Below are 24,355 nucleotides of genomic sequence, written 5' to 3' on the forward strand. Positions count from 1 at the left end.
ACAGCACCAGCTCTACCTGCATGGCACGGTTCTCCTGCAGCAGGCAGGTGAGAGCCCCCTCCAGCTGGAGAGAGACAGTGTGCAGAGAAAGGAGACAGAACCTCTTACCCCCATCAGTGCAGGGGTTTAGCCCCAAAGAACCCCAGACTGGCCCTAGGACAGAGGGATGAGGGGGCCAACACCGAGACCAATTTGGTCCAAGGTGCCTCGAGGACAGTGATGACAGATGGTCCATGGGAAGGTGGAGGGGGTGGGTGGGCTGGAGTGTATGAAGAGTTAAAGGTGTTTCAGAAGGGGTGGGGCAGACATGTTGTGGAGAGGTAGTTGGGGGGTGCAGGGTGGAGAAACCCCAAGTTTGGGGGAAATGGGGCAGGGGAGCCCCCAGTAGGCAAAATGGCTGAGCGAGCCCAGCTGCCGGGGACAGGCAGAGGATGCTCCCAATGGCAGCTTCATACTCCACACTGGTAAGGGACAGATGGCTGGGGAGGGCACCGTGTGCAGTGTACAATGGAGGGCAAGTGGTTCCTAGCACAGACAGTGGAGATGGGAGGGGGGAAGGGACAGGTCAGTGCCATTGTGAGGGGTTCCCCTGACCCCTCACTGCAGAACAGCACATCCACACCCCACCGCCGGCAACCAATATGGAGGGGACAGTTCTGTGCATGTGGGGGAGGGTCCCTGATACTCCCCACTGCAAAATAGATCTCTCCTTTATATTCTGTTTTTATTTTCTCTCATTCGAGTCACTTTCTCTATGAGCAGATTTGGGCAGGCCACTGCATGGAAATCCCCCTGTACCCTCCGGAAAAGGGAGCTTGCAGCTTGGTGAGTGAAGGCTTCAACTTCCACTCAGGTACCGTAGTGATTTCACTACCAACATTTTAGTGCTGTGGTTTCTGCTGCGGCCTGTAGAACTGAGAGGAGACAGGACGTTACCCCGAGAACTTTTTTCAGGAAGGTTAAACTGGAACATTAGACCCTGGGGAGGGAGCAGGATCCTAGCAAACCCTCCCTTCTTCACAATCCTGGGGGAGAAGAGGTGGGACATTCCATTAACAGGAGTGCCTTCCTTGGGACCTCTCACTTGATCTTCTTAATAGCTTCTGATTTGTGGATCTTCAGCTCCAGCACACGGCAATCATTACTGTGACAGGGTTCCCCATTGAATCAGCGGTGCTGGGAGTCCAGTTGGCAGTCAGTTCCTACTGGCTGAACCACAGAGTGCAGCAATAACACCCCATGGGGAGGCAGCTGTAGGCTCTGTTGTCCTGGCAGAGGGGAAAAGCAGATACAAGCTGAATCCTCATTCAGCCAAAGTTTGCCAAAAAGGTCCCGGAAAGATCGTACACACTGTTAATGGGGCATGCTGAATAATTTATTTTCAGATTTCTAGCCCCCTTGGGACTGCCACCTGATATGCTGAGACTACCTCGGAGCCCATTTTCCCTGTCAGCTTGGGACTTCAGTACCCTGTCTTGTTGAGCCAGACATGCTAGCCTGCTACAAACACAGACCTAGGTCTGAACCACCTCCCCCACAAGCTGCAGACTTAACTGAAAAACAGCTTAAGAAGTGGTCCTGTCTCCAGCACCCAGACACCAGTTCCCAATAGGATCCAAACCCTAAATAAATCCATTTTACTCTGTATAAAGCTTATGCAGGGTAAACTCATAAATTGTTCGCCCTCTATAACATTGATAGAAAGATATGCACAGCTGTTTGCTCCCCCAGGTATTAATACTTGCTCTGGGTTAATTAATAAGCAAAACATGATTTTATTAAATATAAAAAGTAGTATTTAAGTGGTTCCAAGTAATAACAGACAGAACAAAGTGAATTACCAAGCAAAATAAAACGAAAACACACAAGTCTAGGCCTGGAAACTAACTGCAGGTAAATCTCACCCTCAGAGATGTTCCAATAAGCTTCTTTCACATACTAAAAAGCAACAGAGGGTCCTGTGGCATCTTTACGACTAACAGACTTCTGTTAGTCTTAAAGGTGCCACAGGACCCTCTGTTGCTTTTTACAGATTCAGACTAACATGGCTACCCCTCTGATACCTTTCACAGACTAGACTCCTTCCCAGTCTGGGTCCAGCAATCACTCACAACCCCATAGTTACTGTTCTTTGTTCCAGTTTCTTTCAGGCATCTGTTTGGGGTGGAGAGGCTATCTTCTGAGCCAGCTGAAGACAAAATGGAGGGGTTTCCAGGGCCTTTTATATTCTCTCTCTTGTGGGTGGAAACCCCTTTGTTCTCCTGTGCAATATCACAGCCACAAGATGGAGTCTGTAGCCACCTGGGCAAGTCACATGTCTGTGAATGATTTAGCTTTTTGCATGCCGATGCCATTGTTTACATGTTAGTTTGAACGTTCCCAGGAAAGCTCAGATGTGGATTGGTGTCTCCCAAAATCCGCTGTTAGTTAAGTACTCCCAATTACTTGAATAACCCCTTCACACTATGTTGACCAAATCTGCCTTATGTGCTTCCTACATATCTAGCTGTAACAATGCTGGATTTGATGGGACCCAACTGAGAGTACCAATTCAGGACAAATTGCTTAGAGCAGGGCAGTTACAGCCCAAGGCTGGGGTTCCTTTGTACACCCAGGCAAACCAAACCAGCCAAACAGAAAAGACTTCGGTCTCACCCCACTGGCTAACCATAAGTCACACAAGCAATTCCCTTAGACTCTCCAGCTTCCCAGTATCACCACCAGTGCCACTTGTTATGGGAACGAATGGTTATGAAAACCAATACCCCAGTAAAAGAAAAATGGTTCTCCCAATCCCAAAGGACCAAGCCCCAGACCCAGGTCAATATACAAATCAGATCCTACCCACAAATCACGCTGTTGCCAATCCTTTAGAATCTAAAATCTAAAGTTTTATTCATAAAAGGAAAAGGATATAGATGAGAGCTAGAATTGGTTAAATGGAATTGATTACATACAGTAATGGCAAAGTTCATGGTTCAGGCTTGTAGCAGTGATGGAATAAACTGCAGATTCAAATCAAGGCTCTGGAGTCCATCCCCAGCTGGGATGGGTCCTTCAGTCCTTTGTTCAGAGCTTCAGTTTGCAGCAAGGTTCCTCCAGAGGCAAGAAGCAGGATTGAAGACCAGATGGAGGTGATGCATCAGCCTTTTATAGTCTTTTGCCATGTGGGCTCTGCTTTCTTTGTCCCAAAGACACTGATCCAGCACATGGTATAGAAAACCCTTCTGTCCACAGGCATGTCCCTGCATACCTCGCTGAGTTACAAGGCGTATCTGCCTTCTCTCAATGGGTCAATTGTATAGCTGATGGTCCTTAATGGGCCATCAAGCAGGCTAGACAGAGCTAACACCAACTTGTCTGGGGTGTCACCCAGAAGCATAGCATAAGTTTGAAATACAAACAGTCTAGAGCCAATACTTAAAATTTAAATACAAAAATGATACATGCATATAGATAGCATAATCATAACCAGCAAACCATAACCTTGTCTTAGACACCTTATTTGACCCCCTTTATTCAAGATTTGGTGCCACTACAGGACCTTGGTTTCAACAATGATCTATATGGTCACAGGTTATGCCAGTAACGTCACACTAGCATAAAACATATTCCAGTTATGTCATATTTACACTCATAAGCATATTTCTATAATGCCTTATGAGGTGTAACATCACAACTATTAATTCCTCATAGATGTTATTTTAATAGTTTACCCACTCATCTTCTAGGCAGGAATTCTGAACCTGATATCAGGGATGTGAAATGTCATGAGGGTCCAGTTAAGCATAGTGACAAGGTGTTTGAGATGGAATGGGAAAGTAACACCTACCTGCTTTGGGCTGGTGCCTTCTGGTAAACTCTCCCCCACCCCCACTTCCCAAAACAAACAAACACCAAAACCACCCAAACTTCAACATCTATCTCAGCAGCACAAGTTCAAGATAGATCAATGACACCTGTGGGGATTTTCAGGTGCTATAAGCTTATTGCCAGAGCACTAGCTCCATGAAAAGAAATTATGGTAACTCTAATCATTATAATTTAGAAGAAGGGGAAGCAAGATACTCCTGAACCTCAAGCACTTCTCTGTTCAGAGATAGGTACATTTTTTGCCAGACATCTTGGTAATTTTTTACTTTTTTAGAATGCAGAAATTCTCCTTGAAAAAAAAATGTGGTTAAACTATCACACAAAACAGCCAGGATGAACTGGAGTATATATCTCTTTACAAGCATTTATTAAAATCTGAGATCAGACCCATTCCAACAGGAGATGATTCTATGGTCCGTACACATCAGTGACTATAGATGTAAGCCAATGGGGTGAGTGAGCTTTCTGTGACCATCTATTGATGAATGAGAGGAAAAGACCTCAGGAGCAGATCTTATTTGCATAAGTGACTCCCCCTGTATCAGAGTGATCATTTTTGGCTGTTTTGGGTTAAAAATCACTTAAGTCTTAGATGTAGGGGTAGTTAAATGTTATTCCTTGTATTGTATGAATAAAGGGCAGTAGAACTGAACTTCATATGCCCTGATTAAGGGGGATCACCATAACCTATAGCTCATTCTTGAACAGCTGGGTAGTGAGCCAAAAAGGAAGGGGAAGAGGATGTTTCTCTTTTTCTGGGTGGGTGGCTGGCCTTGGTTTAAGGGTCCTAGATGTCATTTGAACAGTCTTCTCCTTGCTGGGATTGCAGAGTTTAAAGACACAGCTGAATAGACTCAATTGAAAATCTTCCTCTCTTCCCAGTGATAATGGCAAACCAGGAAAATGAGATGCTAAAGAGGTAGTAACCCCACTGCTATCAGTGGTAAAGCAGTGGCAAGAGGTAGAATAATGAGAGGCAACAGACTGAAGCAGTGAGACAAGAGACAGGCATTTCGTCACAAGAGCCAGGCAGCAAACCTTGCCCCTCTTCTCCCAGGCGGTGGAGGCGAACCCATCTGAATGCATGTCTGGCCTCTGGGACTTTGCTAACCTCTGACAATAAACTCATGCCACCAAACTGAGAGTGGGGTGCAGTGAAGGAAGGGAGAAGTGGTGTGTTAAAGGGGCATTTGTCCATTGGACTTCTCCACCGAAAGGTGGGGAAACTCAGGCAAAAGACTACTGCCCAAGATGCTTCTGGGTGAGTGTTTTACTTATTCTTTGCATGCTTTTGAGTCATTGTTACTGTATTTTCCTGAATCAATATGGTATTTATTCTTCTCTTAATAAGTTTTTCCTGTGTTATACATGGACTCAGTGCTTGTGAATGGAGAAACATGGCTTATGTGATACAGGAGGGCCAGGGAGCAGTGGGAGAGTGGTCCTACTGGGTACCGGGAACTGCCACTGCTAAAGGACCCTCCCCCAGCCTTAGGGGAGGATGGACAAGATCCAGAAACTCAAATAATTATGGGGGACAACCAAAAATGTAACAGGGGCAGGTGCGAAGGTCAAAAGGTCAAACAAAGGGAACCTGAAGGGAACACCGAGCAGAGAACCCCGGATAGCGCCCACTGCTCCTCGAAGGTGTAAAGGGAGGCCATGGATGCCACCCAGAGAAACTCTGCCAGGATACGTGAGTGAAAGCAGAATCGGAAGTAGGCCCAACAGTCCCAGGAAACCCCCTCAGCCAACATCCTCTCCCTGGTCTTATAGATGGCTACTTTGTCCAGCGCTAGGAGGAGGTTGACAAGGAGGTCTTGTGACTTTGTGGGGTCATGGATAGGGTGGGAGTATATGAAAAGATGAGGGGAAAAGTGCAGCCAGAAACGTAAACGGATGTTCAGGAGGAGCCGGAACAAGGACTGTAACCTAGGGCATTCCAGATAAGCATGCGCCGAGGTCTCCCTCATGCCGCAAAAGGGGCAGGCATCAGGGACAGGGGTGAACTGCGCCAAGTACACACCCATGCTCACGGCTATGTGAAGGAGCCGCCAACTGATATCCCCACCGGAACGTGGGACTAAGGTGGAATGCAGGCTGGCCCACCAGGGTTCCCCACCCTGTGACGTTAGGTCCCACCATCTGGTTGAGAGCCCCTGTCCTCGGTAAAGCCATGGGTACTTTCAAACTCTTGTAAAAGAGCCCAGTGCTATTGAGGAAGTTGCTTTCAAAGAAATAGAAAGGATTAAATAAAATATAATCCTTCAACTAAAGAATTAAGGGGGTGATTTTCCAAAAATGACTTGGCCAGATTCTTACAGGTATTTAGGTGCCTGGGAGTTAGGTGCCTAAACACCTTTAACAATCAGGCTCTGAGTGACTTAGGAACACAAGTTCCAAAAGTTAAAAGCATTTGTGCTTCCAAGTCACTCAGGGTATGTCTACACTGCAATAAAAAACCCAACACCAAGTTTCAGAGTCAGGGTCAGCTCTCATGGGCTCAAGGAGCTCCGTCTGCTGGGCTAAAAATCACAGTGTCGATGTTGCACTTGGCCTGGAGCCTGAGCTCTGAGTCTCTCCCTCCTCACAGGGTTTCAGAGCCCAGGCTCCAGGGCAAGCCTGAACATCTACACTGCAAATTTTAGCCCTACAGCCCGACCCCGAGAGCCCAAGTCAGCTGATCTGGGCCATCTCCAACCGTGCTGCAGGTCTTTTTTTTTTTTTTTTTTGTAGTGTAGACATATCCTTTGGGTAATTTTTTCTAAGTTCTAAGTGACATAGGAGCCTAAGCCCCATTTTCTAAAGGGATATAGGTACTTAGGAGCCTAGATCCCATTGACATTCACTTTTGAAAATGGGCCTTAGGCTCCTCAGTCACTCAGATGCTTTTGAAAATCCCCCCCGTAATATTGTTCATAAATGTACATGACAGCAAGGCAGCTCAAACATTTCTGGGGCTGCTCATGCTGGTCTCAAGCCTACAGGTGGAGTGTAGGTGGAGGACAGGCCCAGGGCAAAATGAAAGCTGAGGTAGGAACCTTCAGTTTGCCTTTTTGTTGTTGAGCTGCATATCTAAGTATAACTTTTTATTAAAGTGGTTCTAATGGGCAATCTGTGCTACTCTCAACCAGGCCTTGTGAACAAGAAGAGCGCTAAGTATCAGAGAGGTAGCCGTGTTAGTCTGTATCCCCAAAAACAACGAGGAGTCTGGTGGTACCCTAAAGACTAACAGTTTTATTTGGGCATAAGCTTTCGTGGGTAAAAGACCACCTGAAAAAGTGGGTCTTTTACCCACAATGGGAGGATTTCCACTAATTTCAGTGTTGTTTGGCTCAGATCCTAAAGCAGGTGGGACAGTCCATTGGGAAGAATCCAAACATCATGAGGCTTCATGCCTCTCTGGAAGGTGCTCACACACGAAGGTGACGGGCCTGATATAAGAAAATGAACAGAGCAGAATACAAATGTGTATGTGTGTGACTGAAATTATGCAAATGCACAGAGCATGGATGGACATTGCTGCTGCTTTATAAAGGGCAAGAGATTTGAATGTGGTAACCACTTATACAGGACCCGCTGCATGAAAGTGACTTGTCTGAGGTGTATTTAGTTCCTTAGTTGTGGGTTAGTTCCTCAGTATTTTGGAATTAAGCTCCTAATAACCCTCCCTCCCGACAACTCTACGTTCAGTGTAAATCCCCCGGTTCTCAAAAGGGAAACCAGAAGAATGGAACCAGAAGGCCACAGGAGGTTTTATATTTAAAAAAAAAAAAAAGGGTCAACCCTTTTGAGGATTTCCCTGAATCCAGGTGGCAACACTTCCTGTACAATGATCTCAGCAGGGAAAAAACTGGACTTTGGAGACTGGCTGAGGAGACTGAGAAGTCAGGGGTGGAGCTTAATATTCTTATTTGTATTCCCTGGAAAAGTCTCTCAGCTCTGAAATGCTAAAGCAGAGGAGAAGGCAGTGAGAAGACGAGTGGAGCTGCCGTTGCAGAGACCAGCACCAGCCATGGGGAGAGCTGTCCAGCAAACCCTCCTCGCCTTACTCTGTCTAGCAGCTGTGGATTGTGAGGTTCAGGACACCTGCCCAGGTGAGTGAGGAACAAAGCTGTTACCTTTTAACAAGATGGGTCTGACTAGCTACTTTGCAGTAGTTACTGTCCACTCCTGATAGTGAAGCGCCACTGTAGACTCGCTTGCAGTGAAGACACAGGAAGGGGACACCGGGCCAAGGCACAGTTCATCTCATGGGGTTTCTAAGAAACACTCCCCATAGGAGAGAGGAATTTGTGGGTGAGGGTCCCAGCCTCCAAACCCCAGAGAACTGTGGAGAAAGGAAGCTCCTCCATGCTCCTCAGCAGCATGGCTCTCTGAATGGCCACACTGCCATTGGCCACCCCACCATGCCTACCCGTTACTGTTCCTCTCTGGGAAGGGGATACTGTGGAGTGGGAGTTTGTGTTGATGGGAAATTCCCTGGGTCCCAAACGGCGCATGTTGCTGGGACCATCTGCCCCCTTAGTTCTATTCCCTCATTACCCCAGAGCCAGGGGCCCTAACTCCATGGAGCACGTAGAAAGGACTTTCCACTGATTTCTGAGGAGGAGCGGGGAACACGCATGATACAGCAGAGCTCTGAACGGGGAGCAATTGGACACATCAGACTCACTCCACAGCTTCTAGCTTCTCCTCATTAGTATTGGACTCTTCTCTGGGCTGTGGCAGACCTGAGGACGTGGGGATGAGGGAGACAAGGCTGTAAAATTCCTGGTTACTAAGAGGGAACCTTGAAAGACTCCCCTTCTCAAAATGAGACCATCTCCAATATCATCCCCAGTCGCTCCAATTCTGGCTGATTAATCATCCTCATGAAATGAAAGACTTGCTTATGTGCCAGCCCCCACAAAGCCAATGTATGGGCTACACAACACTGTTTCCTCATTCCCTTACCCCTGGGAGGTATTACCCAGAGTCTTGCAATTGATGTGGAATGTAGAATAAGGGGGAAAATGCAGCTGTACTAATGCACATCCAGAACACAATCCCCTTTTCGATTAAGGTTCCATTATTAAACAATTAATAAATGATTAACATGTTTTAATACGTGGCTTGTCTATGGCTACAGATTGTCCTAGTGTCCATTAAGTCAATGGGGTGCTCACCACGGCTTATAATAATCAATAATATGAATGATTACTCACTATAATAAACCTTTGAATAAAACCATCTATAACATCTTCTGCTGATGTGTTTAGCACCATCTATAATGCCTACGACTTGTGTTTCTAATGTGCTTATAACATCTCTTCAACATTTATCAATGGCGCCTTAGTACAAAGGATGCACCAAAAGATACGGTTTGGTTACAGGCTCTGTCACGCTGTGCACTTGGATACAAGGAGCTGGGGAAGCTGTTTTGTTTTCTCTTCCATACAGACTTGCATTTATTGAGCTATTTGGTGGTGGATAGTTTTTATTGCAGGTTCAGGTTGCTATAAACCAACAGCGGCACAGTTGCTAATCTTCATTCCATTCTGTTGTTCCACAGGCTTTCAGTTCAGAAAGTACTTTAAAGTGTTCAAGACTTGGAATTTTCTAACGTTATATATATTTAAATCCACACTCTTAATGCACATTCTTGTATAAATCTCATTCCTAGATCACCTTCACAAATAGCTTTCAGTATGTAGAAAACTAAAAGCTACGGTAAGAAAGGTTAGAGATACTAACCTATATGTTCCATCACCTACACAGACATTGAAAACAGGGAAATGAACAGTGAAGCCATCAGTGAACAATTTCCAAGTAGAATCCCAGACTCAAAACATGCTTCTCACATATCACATTTCCTATGTGTTGTAATGTTGGCAATTTCTGCTAGGAGGAAGTTGTTGATGTCTATTATTCATTCCCCTGTTTTCAGTATTTATAGGTGATATCTTGTATGGGTTAGTACCTGTAACTTTCTCACAATGCGGTTTTATAAAATGTTTCTGATTCTTTTTCTAACTCTGACCCTGCTGTTATATCAAGCTACAGTTGTTGTGTTCATGGCATACACGCAGAGAGTTAGAACCCCTTAGAACATAAAGTGACAGCTTGTCATTTTAACACAGTTGTCAATACATCAATGTTTCAGCTAGATGAATCGGTGTAAATTGGCAAATCTCTGTTGAAGTCAATTTGCCAGTTTACACCAGCTGAAGATCTGATCCTTTGCCCCTTTCTTTCCAGCAGCCTTGTTTTGAAACCTACTGTTCACACAATGAAGGACTGTCATGGTCATGTATTCTACAGGCAGTTCTCGACTTTATGATGTTTGACTTACGACGAACGGCACTTACGATGTTTCTGAATTTACACCGTGATTTGACTTACGACAATTGGTTTCAACTTTATGATGCTCGGTCCCACAGTGGAGTGGATTGCAGTTCCGAGTTATGATGTTTTGATTTACGATACAATTTTCAGGAGCCGATTGTGTCGTAAGTCCGAGGACTGCCTGTACGGTGTTAAAGATTTGCCATGTGTAAATGTAATATCATCTCTGAAATCATGGATGAAATCATCTTTACTTCATGCAGGTGTCATGAACATACCACCACCCTATCCCCTTTATCGTCTTTGCTAGAGGGACCAAAGGGTTTGTTTTTTAAACTTCTTTTTCTAAGGGCCAACTTTTAAAGAATTATATCTCAAACTAGTGGACTTCTCAGAAGCTCCATTCTGTGCTCAGAATTACTGCTGTAAGTTTGGGGATGATGAATTACATGACACATATGTAAGAAGGAGGTTTAATCTCTGCTTTAAATGCAAATCTCAATGCAGTCTGGACTATGGAAGCTCTTGAAACTTCAGTCTGTGAGCAAGAGGAAATATGGACTGAGAGGACAGGAGAGTTTGAACCACAGAGGGACAGGCCAGAAAACCCACAGCCGGAGGGGGAGTTTGGGGCAGAGGCTTTCCACTCTGACTCTAGCTTCCCCCAAGGTCCAAAGAAGATTCTTCTGCAGCCCTCCACACTGGGAACCACAGAGAGGCACTCTGGGGTTGGGCTCAGAAGGTCAAGGGGCTTGTTCCTCCTACTTGTGCCTGTAGCATCCCTTGAGTAGGCCTTGGCAGCTACATTGCTTGTTTGTATTTACCTTTCTAGTCAAGCAAAGAGCTCTGTTAGATCTCATGACGTATTGTGCTTCCGCCTGGAATTCACAATTTGCAGAACATCCCACATCCTGTGTCTCTGATAATGATTATTTTATGTCTCCAGAAGTGAAAGTGGTGGGTCTCAGTGGTAACGAGAGGCTCGCTATTCTGCAAGGATGCCCTGGAGTTCCTGGTGCCACAGGTCCCAAAGGGGAACCCGGAGCTGCAGGAATGAGAGGTACGTTCCTCAGCACTGAGTGAGAATCGGCTTTGGATGGTGCAGGCAGAAACATGAATTACTCAATAAATAACCATAGTGTTGCTGATTAAAATCTTGCATGTAATTTACATGGTCTTTTAGTGATATCCACTGATGAAACTGGCTTGGCTCCATTCGCTTCAGTGTCCTTTGACATTACCTGAGGATTAAGCCAGAAAGGGTAGAATTGGGAGCTCAGGTCTGTTCTAATTTCTTCTGTGTTTGAATATATATAAAATGTTTAAATTCATTCTCTGTGTTTGTAGGAGAAAAGGGAACTCAGGGGAGCCCTGGGAAGATGGGACCAGCTGGGGAGAAAGATAAAATAAACAAATTTACTTAGTCTTTTTATTAACTACCATCAAATAATTTTTAACATTTGGATTTCCCTTTTATGAAACATTTAACAATCCCCCTCCCCCTATCGGTCTCTCTCTCAATTTAGAGCATGAACTGAATCAAATTTAGGCCTCTCTTTGTTTTACGACTCACTCATGAACTGTTCCTGATTGCTAAGAATGTATCTGTTATCCCTGGTGTTCACCAAAGTATTCTCAGCCAGTGGCTGTTTTGTGAAATGCTTGCTACAGGCATTGGTAATTTATGGTGTGGAGTCATCTGATATAGTTGACTGAAACCTTTTAATATGAGAGTGATGACTGAAGAACTTCTGGTATGAATTCATGCAGTCTGCAGCACAAGTAAGTAGTTTCATTAATACTAGCGGTGATCTAAATATTCATGAACAGCAAATAGTCAGACTCTATTGAATGAACACTAATTACATTTTGGACCATTTTTTCCACAAACAAATTCACAGATCTGTGTTTTCAGTATTCACCCCGCTCTTATCCCAATAGAACCCCAGTTGTAAGCTCTCATTGAGATTGCTACGTCTCTGTTCACTCTTTCTGTTTTCCACCAGGAGAGAAAGGTGACATTGGTGTTCCTGGTCTGAAAGGTAAGAGACCTCCAATAATTGTTACTTGTTGAGCTCCACGCCTGTCTTTTAGGTGTTACCCATAGTGATAGAGACTGAGTCAGTAGGGAGTGCAGTTGTGACATGCTCAGAGTTTTCCAAAAGAGCTCTGCACCCAGTACGTCCCACAGTCAATGGGAGTTGGGCACTTAACTTTTTGGGTCTCCTTTGGAAATTCCAACCTTCACCTCAAAAATGAAAAAAAACCCCACCCCAACATACACATTTGCCCAAATTACCCTCTCATTTGTAACCGTTCAACTCGGATAAAGTCCATGGGGTGACACTGATGTGAAAAAGAATTTGGCCCTCTCTCCTCTGTGTCACGCTTATCAAACTCTGGATTGGTTAATACTTTTTCCATGGGGTGATGTAGGGGGAACTTGGGTTTTACACCAACATGGAATTAATAACAAATGCTGGGATGAGCACTCAGATCAGGATGCTGTCTCTTGGCTGTATAGTGATTTGTTCCTGTGTGTTTTTGGGTGTTTTTAGGAGATAAAGGAGACATTGGAGTACCTGGAACTATGAGTAAGAACATCTACAATTTCTTTTCTGGCAAGAGTATACTTCGATTTCATTTTAAAAGCAGTACACTTGACCCCCACAGGAAACTTTCAGAGTGCAATTCGTTTGCACACAATACTGAATTTGTTAATATCCCTGTAGCTGAGGAGCTATCCAAGAGTGCGAAAAAACCCCTTGAATTCAATAATTAGAGATGAGCCTGGGCTGTCACATGTGCATCTGCTTTTGGATCCAGAACTGATCTCCCCTGAAAGTTTGGGGAGGCTCAGATCACAGCCAACGTGTGAAATTGTACATCTTTGGTGCAGAAGGAACTAAAGGGATAAAATTTATTTCACACCCTGCAATTGCCTGAATGTTTCCCAGCTTGTGAAGAATGTTAGCTAAGGTGTAAGTGGATGTTATTTTTATGGATGGGGCTGTGGGAAGTAAAATCTGTGGTTGGAGAGAATGTAGGACACTGATCTTTGTCTAGGGAAGGACTTGTCTCCACATACTGCTGGCTGGAGTCAGAGATGCGTTAAGATGCTTTACTGTCTCTTAACTCATGATACATACAGGCTTTGTGGCCTGAGCAGGAGTTTAGAAAAATATCATTCTTTTCCCAGTTTCAATCCCCCTCCCTTGTGTTTTTTCTTCCTGAACAGCCCAGAAGGAGCTGGCGGACGTATACTGTAAGACAGGTGAGTGTTTCCTAGAATCACATTACATGAGCTGTCAACTCATCCCATTCAAGAGACCTGGAGCTCAGTTCACAGTGTGGAGACACAGTCAAAGGTGCTTGCAATTCATTCTGACTTCTGTTGCAAGTAGTGTAATTGACCCCTGTTTCTGCTATGTTAGCATTATTGAGTTACATGAGGTTCAGTTATACCCAAAACCCTACTGAATGTAATACAAGCAAGTAATCTGTTAAAATGGGCTAACGACTAAAACCCACTGTGGTTCCTTGTGCACATTGCCATTTGAAGTCTGAGGGAGTCAGTTTCATCAGGAATGCACCGTTTTGCTGCTGTCTTTTCAAACAGGAGTCAGGACTTAGGAAGCCAAACAGAAATCCAGCACTCCAGGGTTTGGAAACTCCAGAGACAGCTATTTGAAATTCTTAGTTCCTTGAAAAGGGATCAATGCTGCTTGTGTAATTATCCGTTCCAGCAAAATTTATTTAGAACATTAAATTACCATCCTCTCCAGGAGCAAAGAACTGCAAGGAGCTGTTAGCCAAAGGGAACATCATGAGCGGCTGGTACACCATCTACCCGCATGACTGTAACGCCATGACCGTGCTGTGTGACATGGACACAGATGGAGGTGGATGGATAGTAAGTAAGAACAAATCATGGAGTGCCCATTCTTGCTGTCATCAAAGCCAATGCAAATCACTGATGGATTTCACAGGGAGTGGGATGGGGCCAAGGGTTTGCTCAAACAAGTCAGTTCCTAGAAAGGACATCAACCATGTGAAGGCATTTGTAACCCTTGTTGAAAATGAAACCTCTTTCTTTGTGCTGTCCCAGTGATACATGTTCGCTAGGAGCAGGACTTCAAACAGAAACTTCCCAACTTGTCAGTGTGTTTAAGATAAAATTGAGGCTGGGAGCTGGTTTAAATCTATTCCGTCAGAATTTGGGGGAAGAGGAGGTGCACACGATGAGGAAAAAAGTGAAGAGCTGATGGGGATAAGGGAGGTCTTACAGGTTCTGATTACCTTTGTATCCAATACCTATAGTAGTATAAAAGGAAAACCCCATAGCCCATTGGGTAAAATGGGGTTGAAAGAGGAGGGAAAATATGTGCAATGCAGAGGAATTCTGTTTCACTAGGATTTCACTATTTCAGAATATGGCTTATTTACAAATCAGAATGAAACCTGAAAATTTAAAAAATTCTCCAAAGGAATATTCTAATTTTTCTTTGTTTTGGATCAATCAAAAATGTTTCATTTAGATAATATCAGCACAAATGTGTCATTTTGATTATATTATAATATATAGTACAAAATGTTGAGGAATTCAATATGATTTTATGAAGCATTTCGGTTTCAATGGAACTGCATTTTCTGACCAGCTCTTAATATCATTTTATTCTTTTAACTTCCAATTTCCCTGTTAAACCTATTAACACGGCAGTGGGAGGATTTCCCTTTGTGGGGTTAAGGCACCAGGTGCTCAGAAAGTTTCACTTGCACAACTGGAATATGGCTGTAGACAAGCTTCTTATTGGTAATTTTTGTCCACAGCTGCTATCTTATAACACTTACTTTTTCCTTATGTACAAGTCATTCATTAGCTTTCCAGCATGTAAGAGGTGAAATTGTATTTGTTCATTGCTTTAGACTTCTATTGGTGGGCTCGAGGCAGAAAGTACTGGGTGAGATTTTATGGCCTGTGTATGAAGAGATCTTCTTGACCTTAAAATCTATGACTCTATTACAGCATCTATCCACTTTGTCAATTCTCAAAACAGATGAAAATAAGTACTAGTAATTAAATACCAAGTTGAGCTCTCACTTATATCCTGCGAGGCAGAGTAGAATTTGCCTAGTTTAATAGTGACTGCTGATGCTTTAAAATTCTGCTTTGTACCCTTGCTTTGTTCAGGACAGAAACTGACCTGCATACCTTTCATTTCCCTGCAGGTTTTCCAGAGGCGGGCAGACGGTTCAGTGGACTTTTTCCGTAACTGGAATTCATACAAGAGAGGTTTTGGCAGCCGCCTGACAGAATTCTGGTTGGGCAATGACAATATTCACTTATTAACCTCTTTTGGTAATTAAATAAAATGCATCGTGTGCACTTTTCCCCACCAACTTCTCTCTCTATATTTGATGGTAGAGCATTCTCTTTTGTAACTTTAACTGGGCTCTCTGATAAGGAAAAGAACAATCCAGCCATATGTCAGCTACTGACTTTCCTTGTTGTGTTTTCCTAGACAGAGACGGACTTAAGGTGGCGGCTGTGACGGGTTCCCCCTGGGGTGCCCCCTGGAAATGGGGTACCACTGAGCCGTCTGACTCAGCAGCCTGGTTTCCCTCTCAGCCCTGTGCTGCTGTGCCAGGCCATTGACCGCTCCCAGTCCTACACTCCCACCAGCATTCACACAGGCAGGGACACACCCAGCTGCAGTTGCTTGCAGGCTTTGGCCAGCCACTGCATGAACCAACAATAGAGAGGCTGCAGCCAAAATTACCCCCAGCTTCCCAGCCTCAGACCCCAGATCTGTATTGTCCTGCCCCGGTCAAAACCCCGACCAGTATGAATTTGTTACTCGGTTCTCCTCTCCCTCAATGTGGAGGGGAATATGCAAACTTATGGTAACCAAGCTGAGATTCTCCCCCAGGCACTTCACTTAAAGGCACACTGGTTTAGGTTAAAATATAAAATAAGTAACTACAAAAAGATAGATTTTAAATGATTATAATGTTTTTTAAGTACATCAGAAGCAGGAAGCCTGCTAAACAACCGGTGAGGCCCTTGGACAATCAAGATAAAAAAGGAGCACTTAAAGATGATAAAGTCATTGCGGAGAAACTAAATGAATTCTTTGCTTTAGTCTTCACGGCTGAGGATGTTAGGGAGATTCCCAAACCTGAGCCGTCCTTTGTAGGTGACAAATCTGAGGAATTGTCACAGATTGAAGTGTCATTAGAGGAGGTTTTGGAATTAATTGATAAATTTAACAGTAACAAGAACTCAAATGTGAAATTGCGGAACTATTAACTATGGGTTGTAACCTGTCCTTTAAATCAGCTTCTGTACCCAATGACTGGAAGATAGCTTATGTAATGGAAATATTTAAAAAGGGCTCTAGAGGTGATATCAGCAATTACAGACCGGTAAGTCTAATGTCAGTACCAGGCAAATTAGTTGAAACAATAGTAAAGAATAAAATTGTCAGACACATAGAAGAACATAAATTGTTGAGGAAAAGTCAACATGGTTTCTGTAAAGGGAAATCATGTCTTGCTAATTTATTAGAGTTCTTTGAAGGGGTCAAAACCATGTGGACAAGGGCGATCCAGTGGACATAGTGTACTTAGATTTCCAGAAAGCCTTTGACAAGGTCCCTCACTAAAGGCTCTTATGTAAATTAAGTTGTCATGGGATAAGAGGGAAGATCCTTTCATGGATTGAGAACTGGTTAAAAGACAGGGAACAAAGGGTAAGAATAAATGGTTAATTTTCAGAATGGAGAAGGGGGTAAGTAGTGGTGTTCCCCAACGGTCAGTCCTAGAACCAATCCTATTCAATTTATTCATAAATAATCTGGAGAAAGGGGTAAACAGTGAGGTGGAAAAGTTTGCAGATGATACTAAACTGCTCAAGATAGTTAAGACCAAAGCAGACTGTGAAGAACTTCAAAAAGATCTCACAAAACTAAGTAATTGGGCAACAAAATGGCAAATGAAATTTAACGTGGATAAATGTAAAGTAATGCACACTGGAAAAAATAACCCCAACGATACATACAATACGATAGGGGTTAATTTAGCTACAACTAATCAGGAAAGAGATCTGGGAGTCATCGTGGATAGTTCTCTGAAGACATCCACGCGGTGTGCAGCAGCAGTCAAAAAAGCAAACAGGATGTTAAGAATAATTAAAAAAGGGATAGAGAATAAGATGGAGAATATCTTATTGTCCTTATATAAATCTGTGGTAAGCCCACATCTTGAGTATTGCATACAGATGTGGTCTCCTCATCTCAACAAAGATGTAGTCGCATTAGAAAAGGTTCAGAGAAGGGCAACTAAAATGATTAGGGGTTTGGAACGGGTCCCATATGAGCAGAGATTAAAGAGGCTAGGACTTTTCAGCGTGGAAAAGAGGAGACTAAGGGGGGATAGGATAGAGAGATATATAAAATCATGAGTGGTGTGGAGAAAGTGAATAAGGAAAAGTTATTTACTTGTTCCCATAATATAAGACCTTGGGGCCATCAAATGAAATTAATGGGCTGCAGGTTTAAAACGAATAAAAGGAAGTTCTTCTTCACACAGCGCACAGTCAACCTGTGGAACTTCTTGACTGAGAAGGTTGTGAAGGCTAGGAGTATAACAGGGTTTAAAAGAGAACTAAATAAATTCATGTGAAATCTCATTGGACCAGCTAACACTGTAGCTCTGGTGGCTCCAGTCAAGGCCTTGCAAATAGAGTGATGAATCAAATGGCATATATTCCTTACCAGAAATTCCTTTCTCCTACCTATGAAACACAGATGGACTGACTGACCAGACTCCAGAATGTAAAGCACCAGAGGCATAAGAGCTGTTTTGTTTATGCCCCTCTTGTTTGGGTGTTTGTTGGTCTCAAGTTAAGGAAGAGCACGTACTGCTGATTTTTCTTACGTTGGCAAACAAGAACTCTAAAAATAATGCAGGATGTGTACAGAAGGCTTTGTTTTGCAAAATCTGGGCCTCCTGAGAACTTTCTTTCCAGCTGCCCATAGCCCTTCTCTGTCCTTCCCCAACCCAGCTGATCAATCAGGTTTTCAACACATTAGCAAAACATCTTAAAAAGTCATTATTACTCTGCAAGTAGGAGCTAATGAAACCGATGTCAAATATCTTCTTGCTCAGCACCTGGCATTCAGTCATGCATAACCAGGGAAGGTTTCGAGGGTTTCTTTATGGTTGCTTCTAATTTTTCTGGCACTGAGGGTTCTAAGATGTAGATGAAACCAAGATAAGAGGTGCAACCTACCAGTCTAGGATGGGTGAGCAATAACTCCAGTGGAAAGGGGGAGGTTTTGGTGTCAGAGCTGAAGGGAAGGGTACTGCTGGTTTATCTCTATTAGAGGTGAGGTGAAGTTGAGGGAACTCTTAAAGACGCAAAATGTGGATGGAACCTAATGAGCCTCTTTTCTTTCTTTCTTTCCAATTTGTTTCCATTAGGAGCTAACGAACTTCGCATTGACCTCACAGATTTCGATAACAACCATACATTTGCCAAGTACAAGTCATTCAAAATTTTAGGAGAGACTGAAAATTACAAGCTGATCCTTGGAGATTTCCTTGGGGGTAATGCAGATAGGTGCCATGCATGGTCTCCACATTTCATAGCACAGAGAAATGGTACAATGCCATTGGAGGTGTACAGAATCCCAGAGCAGAAGTAAATTAAACTTCTCATCTACAATAACTCTGCCATTTCCTAAGGCCAAATCCTGAGGTTATTACCCACTTCTATTCAGTCCTTATCCAGGCAAACTCCCATCAAAGTCACTGGGCATTTTACCTGAGTCAGGACAGAGTCAAGAGCTCAGAACGTGGTCCAGGTAAATTGCAGGTGAGCTTCATTACAGATGGAAAGAGTTAGTCAGATAAGGGAAGAGCAGACCTGAATCTTCACCGCAAACTCAAATGGATCCTGAATCGAACCTCTGAGGTTTGAAAACTTTGGTTTAGCTGTATTTATCGTGTTCATGAATTGCTGCACCAGCTGACTTAAACTGAGATTAGAGGCAGAAAGAAGCAGCAATCTTACACAGGAGCCTTGCTCTGGGAGTAAAGCTGCCTGGAAAATGGAATGTCCATGTAATGTGAAATTCCAGGTTGCTGACATTTCGTTGCTTATCAGAATGCGACACTGATATAGTGACATTTCTGGTGGAACCAAACAATCTATTTGGCACCCACCTGCTGGCTGGGGAGCTGGGCAGCTGGGCAGCCTGCCCACCAGGGAGCTAGCTGTTTTGTTGTCTATACTAGATCTCACCCTCTGGTTTGATATGGGTCCATTTTCAGGGCTCCTGTATATAATTCTCTGGTTCTAAATGGATTCTCAATGCATCCCAGCCTTCGTCAAAGAAATTTGGCCATGGTCCTGCTGGGTTTGCTACAGTCAACAGGCATGATCATAGAATAATAGAATATTAGGGTTGGAAGAGACCTCAGGAGGTCATCTAGTCCAATCCCCTGCTCAAAAAAGGACCAATACCAACTAAATCATCCCAGCCAGGGCTTTGTCAAGCCGGGCCTTAAAAACCTCTAAGGATGGAGATTCTACCACCTCCCTAGGTAACCCATTCCAGTGCTTTGCCACCCTCCTAGTGAAATAGTGTTTCCTAATATCCAACCTAAACCTCCCCCACTGTAACTTGAGACCATTGCTGCTTGTTGTGTCATCTGTCACCACTGAGAACAGTCTAGATCCATCCTCTTTGGAACCCCACTTCAGGTAGTTGAAGACTGCTAGCAAACCTCCCTCACTCTTCTCTTCTGCAGACTAAATAACCCCAGTTCCCTCAGCCTCTCCTCGTAAGTCATATGCCCCAGCCCCCTAATCATTTCCGTTGCCCTCCGCTCAACTCTCTCCAATTTGTCCACATCCTTTCTTTAGTGGGGGGACCAAAACTGGATGCAGTACTCCAGGTGTGGCCTCACCAGTGCCGAATAGAGGGGAATAATCACTTCCCTCGATCTGCTGGCAATGCTCCTACTAATACAGCCCAATATGCCATTGGCCTTCTTGGCAACGAGGGCCCACTGCTGATTCATATCCAGCTTCTCATCCTCTGTAATCCCCAGGTCCTTTTCTGCAGAACTGCTATTTAGCCAGTCAGTCCCCAGCCTGTAGCAGTGCATGGGATTCTTCCTTTTTAAGTGCATAACTCTGCATTTGTCCTGGTTGAACCGCATTGGATTTCTTTTGGCCCAATTCTCCAATTTGTCTAGGTCACTGTGGACCCGATCCCTACCCTCCAGCGTATCTACCTCCAGCGTATCTACCTCTCCCCCCAGCTTAGTGTCATTTGCAAACTTGCTGAGGGTGGAATTAATCCCATCATTCAGATCATTGATAAAGTTGTTGAACAAAACTGACCCCAGGACCGACCCTTGGGGCACTCCACTTGATACCGGCTGCCAACTAGACATTGAGCCATTGATCACTACCCGTTGAGCCCGACAATCTAGCCAGCTGTCTATCCACCTTATAGTCCATTCATCCAATCCATACTTTTTTAACTTGATCTTTGAAGTGCCTGTACTGTTATTGTTTATTTATATCATGATAGCACCTAGAGGATCTAAATGAGATCACATACTGTTGTACTATCAGTTAGTAGTCGCTGTACATGGTGAGAGATGTGGCAAGCTAAATAGACAAGACAGGGGGTGCAAGTAAGGAAGAATGATTTACAGCCAAGGAACTGAAGTTCAGAGATATTATGACGGCCATTTTCAGAGAGGCTTAAGGTGCCCATCTCCTGTTGACTTTCTAGAGACTTGTCCCAAGTCTCCCAGGAGGTTTGTGACAAACCTGGGTAGAAAACCCAGAAATTCTGAGTCCTAGTCAGGTGACGTAACCACAGGCGTTCTGTGGAATACCTGCACCTCAGAAGAGCTGGAGGTGGTATGTAACCCAGCATCTGCCCCATCAGGAACCGAGATGGAAGCAGTTAAATTAAGCTTCAGACTCCTGTCTATAGTCCAAGGGATTCTGAGTGCCTCACAAAAGGGGGAAATGGACAGCACGACTCCAGGAACGTTAGACTTGGCCAATGAGGAAGTAAACTGCCTGCGACCTGCCATAAACAGTGATTTCATTTCCTTCACGCAGGAGATTCGTTATCCGGCCACAACAACATGCTGTTCTCAACTAAAGACAGACACCAAGATCCTGATTCAAAGAAATGTGCAACAACCTACAAGGGAGCCTGGTGGTACAGTAGCTGCCATAATTCCAACCTGAATGGGATGTACTGGCTGGGAGCCCATAGCAGTTTTGCAGATGGTGTGAACTGGCAGGCAGGCAAAGGGTACAAATACTCCTACAAACGGTCCGAAATGAAATTCAGGCCTGTTTAGCCCAGCAGGAAGGAGGGTGATCACACGGTAGTGAGCAGGAGTCAATTTATTTTGTATGCCACTACCTATATCAATAATTTTGGGTTTCTTCCCCATCTCCTTAAGATTGCTTGTTTCTGCTGGCACCTGACTTGCTATTGCATGCTGGGCCACCTTACCTGCCAGCTGAGGTTTTCCATGGTTCATCTAGTGGCAGTGCAAGGTGGGGAGAGACGGAGTTATGGATCAAAGGGTTTGAGAACAATTGGAAATCCTTCACACTCTGTCTGCTCTGCATTGCTGATCATTTTGAGAACTAAATAAAACATTTCTTTATAATGTAACCGAGGCTGCACTTCTTTGTTTCCAGATAATTAGGGTTGACATAGGAATATCCTTCTAAGCAGGTTTCTGTTGTCCAGATAATGAGCATCCCCATTCTGCAATCCTATACAAACGTACATGCGGAAGGGCTTCTGCGGGAGGGGCATGGTGTTTTATTGGCCAGATTCTTACAGGTATTTAGATGTCTGGGAGATAGGTGCCTAAATCCCTTTAACAATCTGGACCGGAGTGACTTAGGAACACAAGTGCCATTAAAAGTCAATGGCATGTGTGCTTCTAAGTCATTCAGGGTACGTCTACACTGCAATAAGAAACCCACAACACCAAGTCTCAGCGCCCGAGTCAGCTGGGGTTCGGGATTCAGGCTGCAGGGCTAAAAATTGCACTTTGGACTTGGCCTTGAGCCGCTCTGAGACTCTCCGTCCTTGCAGGATATCAGAGCCCAGGCTCCAGACCAAGTCTAAATGCCTACACTGCAAGTTTTAGCCCTGCGGCCCGAGCCCCGTGAGCCCAAGTCAGCTGATCTGGGCCAGCCCCAACCGTGCTGCAGGTCTTTGATTGCAGTGTAGACGTACTCTTTGGGTAACATTTTAAAAAAGTTCTAAGTGACCTAGGAGCCTACGCTCCATTTTCTAAAGGGATTTAAGTACTTAGGAGCCTAGATCCCATTGACATTCACTTTTGAAAATGGGCCTTAGGCCCCTCAGTCACTCAGATGCTTTTGAAAATCCCCCCCATAATGTTGTTCATAAATATACGTTACAGCAAGGCAGCTCAAACATTTCTGGGGCCGCTCATGCTGGTCTGAAGCCCACAGGTGGAGTGTGGGGGAGGGCAGGCCTGGGGGCACAGTGAAAGCTGAGGTAGGAACCTTCAGTTTGCTTAGTATAACTTTAATAAAAGGTTGCTGTAATGGGCAACCTGTGCTAGTCTCAACCAGGCCTCCTGGTGCTTTCGCTTTGTTTTTTTTATTGTGGAAATAGAATGTTTCATTTTGTTTCACAGTGAAGATTCTGTCTCTGCTCAGCAGAAGTTTCAGCCCCGTCCAATGTCATCCAGATTAGGCTGCCATTTTTTTTAAATCAAGAGAGACGAGGGGGGTGAGGTAATATCTTCTATTGGACCAACTTCTGTTGATGAAAGAGCCAAGCTCTCGAGCTACACAGAGCTCTTGTTCAGGAAGAAGAGATCTGAAGAAGAGCTCTGTGTCGCTCAGAAACTTGTCCCTTTCACTAACCAATGGCAATAAAAGATATTCTCTTACCCACCTTGTGTCTCTCATATTCTGGGCCCAATACAGCTACACAAACACTGCACAGAACATTTGTAAAAATTGTTGAACTTTAAGACACTCTTTGTCTGACCCTTCCCCCACGCTGAGTTCCAGAATGTTTAATTGTTCTATATTGTCCTGGGCATAAACACTGCAATCACATTCCAGCAGGGGTCATGTCACATAAGGAATGGTGTCCCTATCCTCTGTTGTCAGAGGGTGGAGCTGGATGGCAAGAGAGAGATCACTTGATCATTACCTGTTAGGTTCACTCCCTCTGGACACATGGCATTGGCCACTGTTGGTAGACAGGGTACTGGGCTGGATGGACCATTGGTCTGACTCAGTACGGCCGTTCTTATGTCCATCTATCCCCTATCTCCAGCTGTTGTGAAGAAAGATAGGTTTCCTTTTGTAAACTAGGCAAATTAATATTGATGTAAGTCCCTCAGTGCCTCCCTCCCTCTCTGTCCTACTAAATCTATTTTTGCCTTCTAGTGTTAACTGGAAGGAAAGGAACTTGGGTAGTAGCCAGTGCTCTTACTGCCGTAATAAGACTCTTAAGGCTCTTAACAATAAAACAAACCTCCCTGAAAACTCAATCCATGCCAATAACATTAGTGCAATCAGCACTGAGGGAGCAGAGCCGGGTAACTTAGGCACAGTTCATCTCATGGGGTTTTCAACAATTATTCCCCAGAGAAGAGAGGAGTTTGCGGGCAAAGGGAGCTAAGTCACGTAGAAGCCTAAGCCCCATTTTCTAAAAAGATTTAGGTATTTAGGAGCCTAGATCCCATTGACCTTCACTTTTGAAAATGGACCTTGGGCTCCTCTGTCACTCACACACCATAATGTTCTTCATAAATATACATTACAGCAAGGCAGCTGAAAGATTTCTGGGGCAGCTCATGCTGGTCTCAAGCCACAGGTGGAGTGTGGGGGAGGGCAGGCCTTGGGGCACAGTGAAAGGTGAGGTAGGAACCTTCAGTTTGCTTTTTGGGGGGCTGAATATCTGTTTTTTAAGTATAACTGTAATAAAAGGTTGTTCTAATGTCCAACCTGTGCTAGTCCCGACCAGGCCTCATGGTGCTTTTGCTTTGGTTTTTATTGTTAGTAGCTTCATAGGCAAATGTTAATGGACACATTTTTAGACGAGCA

The 24,355-nt window shown here is 44.2% G+C and overlaps 1 protein-coding gene across 2 annotated transcripts in view; it reads left to right on the forward strand.

The window, feature by feature from the left end:
• The window catches only part of LOC128825424 (ficolin-2-like), a 37,930-nt gene extending 16,007 nt beyond the window's left edge, over positions 1 to 21,923 (forward strand). Inside the window, exons 1-9 of one of the 2 annotated variants that reach the window (XM_054007942.1) lie at positions 7,808 to 7,970; positions 11,147 to 11,260; positions 12,207 to 12,242; positions 12,759 to 12,794; positions 13,439 to 13,474; positions 13,986 to 14,113; positions 15,430 to 15,559; positions 18,685 to 18,815; positions 21,349 to 21,923. In XM_054007942.1, the coding sequence (XP_053863917.1) occupies positions 7,889 to 7,970; positions 11,147 to 11,260; positions 12,207 to 12,242; positions 12,759 to 12,794; positions 13,439 to 13,474; positions 13,986 to 14,113; positions 15,430 to 15,559; positions 18,685 to 18,815; positions 21,349 to 21,600 (945 nt within the window). In that variant the 5' untranslated portion in view covers positions 7,808 to 7,888 and the 3' untranslated portion in view covers positions 21,601 to 21,923. Of the gene's footprint in view, positions 1 to 7,807; positions 7,971 to 11,146; positions 11,261 to 12,206; positions 12,243 to 12,758; positions 12,795 to 13,438; positions 13,475 to 13,985; positions 14,114 to 15,429; positions 15,560 to 18,684; positions 18,816 to 21,348 lie in introns of those variants that run through there. The other variant, XM_054007941.1, reaches the window with a different exon arrangement.
• Positions 21,924 to 24,355: the final 2,432 nt, after the last annotated feature.

Source organism: Malaclemys terrapin, chromosome 17 (assembly GCF_027887155.1).
Source record: "Malaclemys terrapin pileata isolate rMalTer1 chromosome 17, rMalTer1.hap1, whole genome shotgun sequence".
In the NCBI taxonomy this organism is placed as follows: domain Eukaryota; kingdom Metazoa; phylum Chordata; order Testudines; family Emydidae; genus Malaclemys; species Malaclemys terrapin.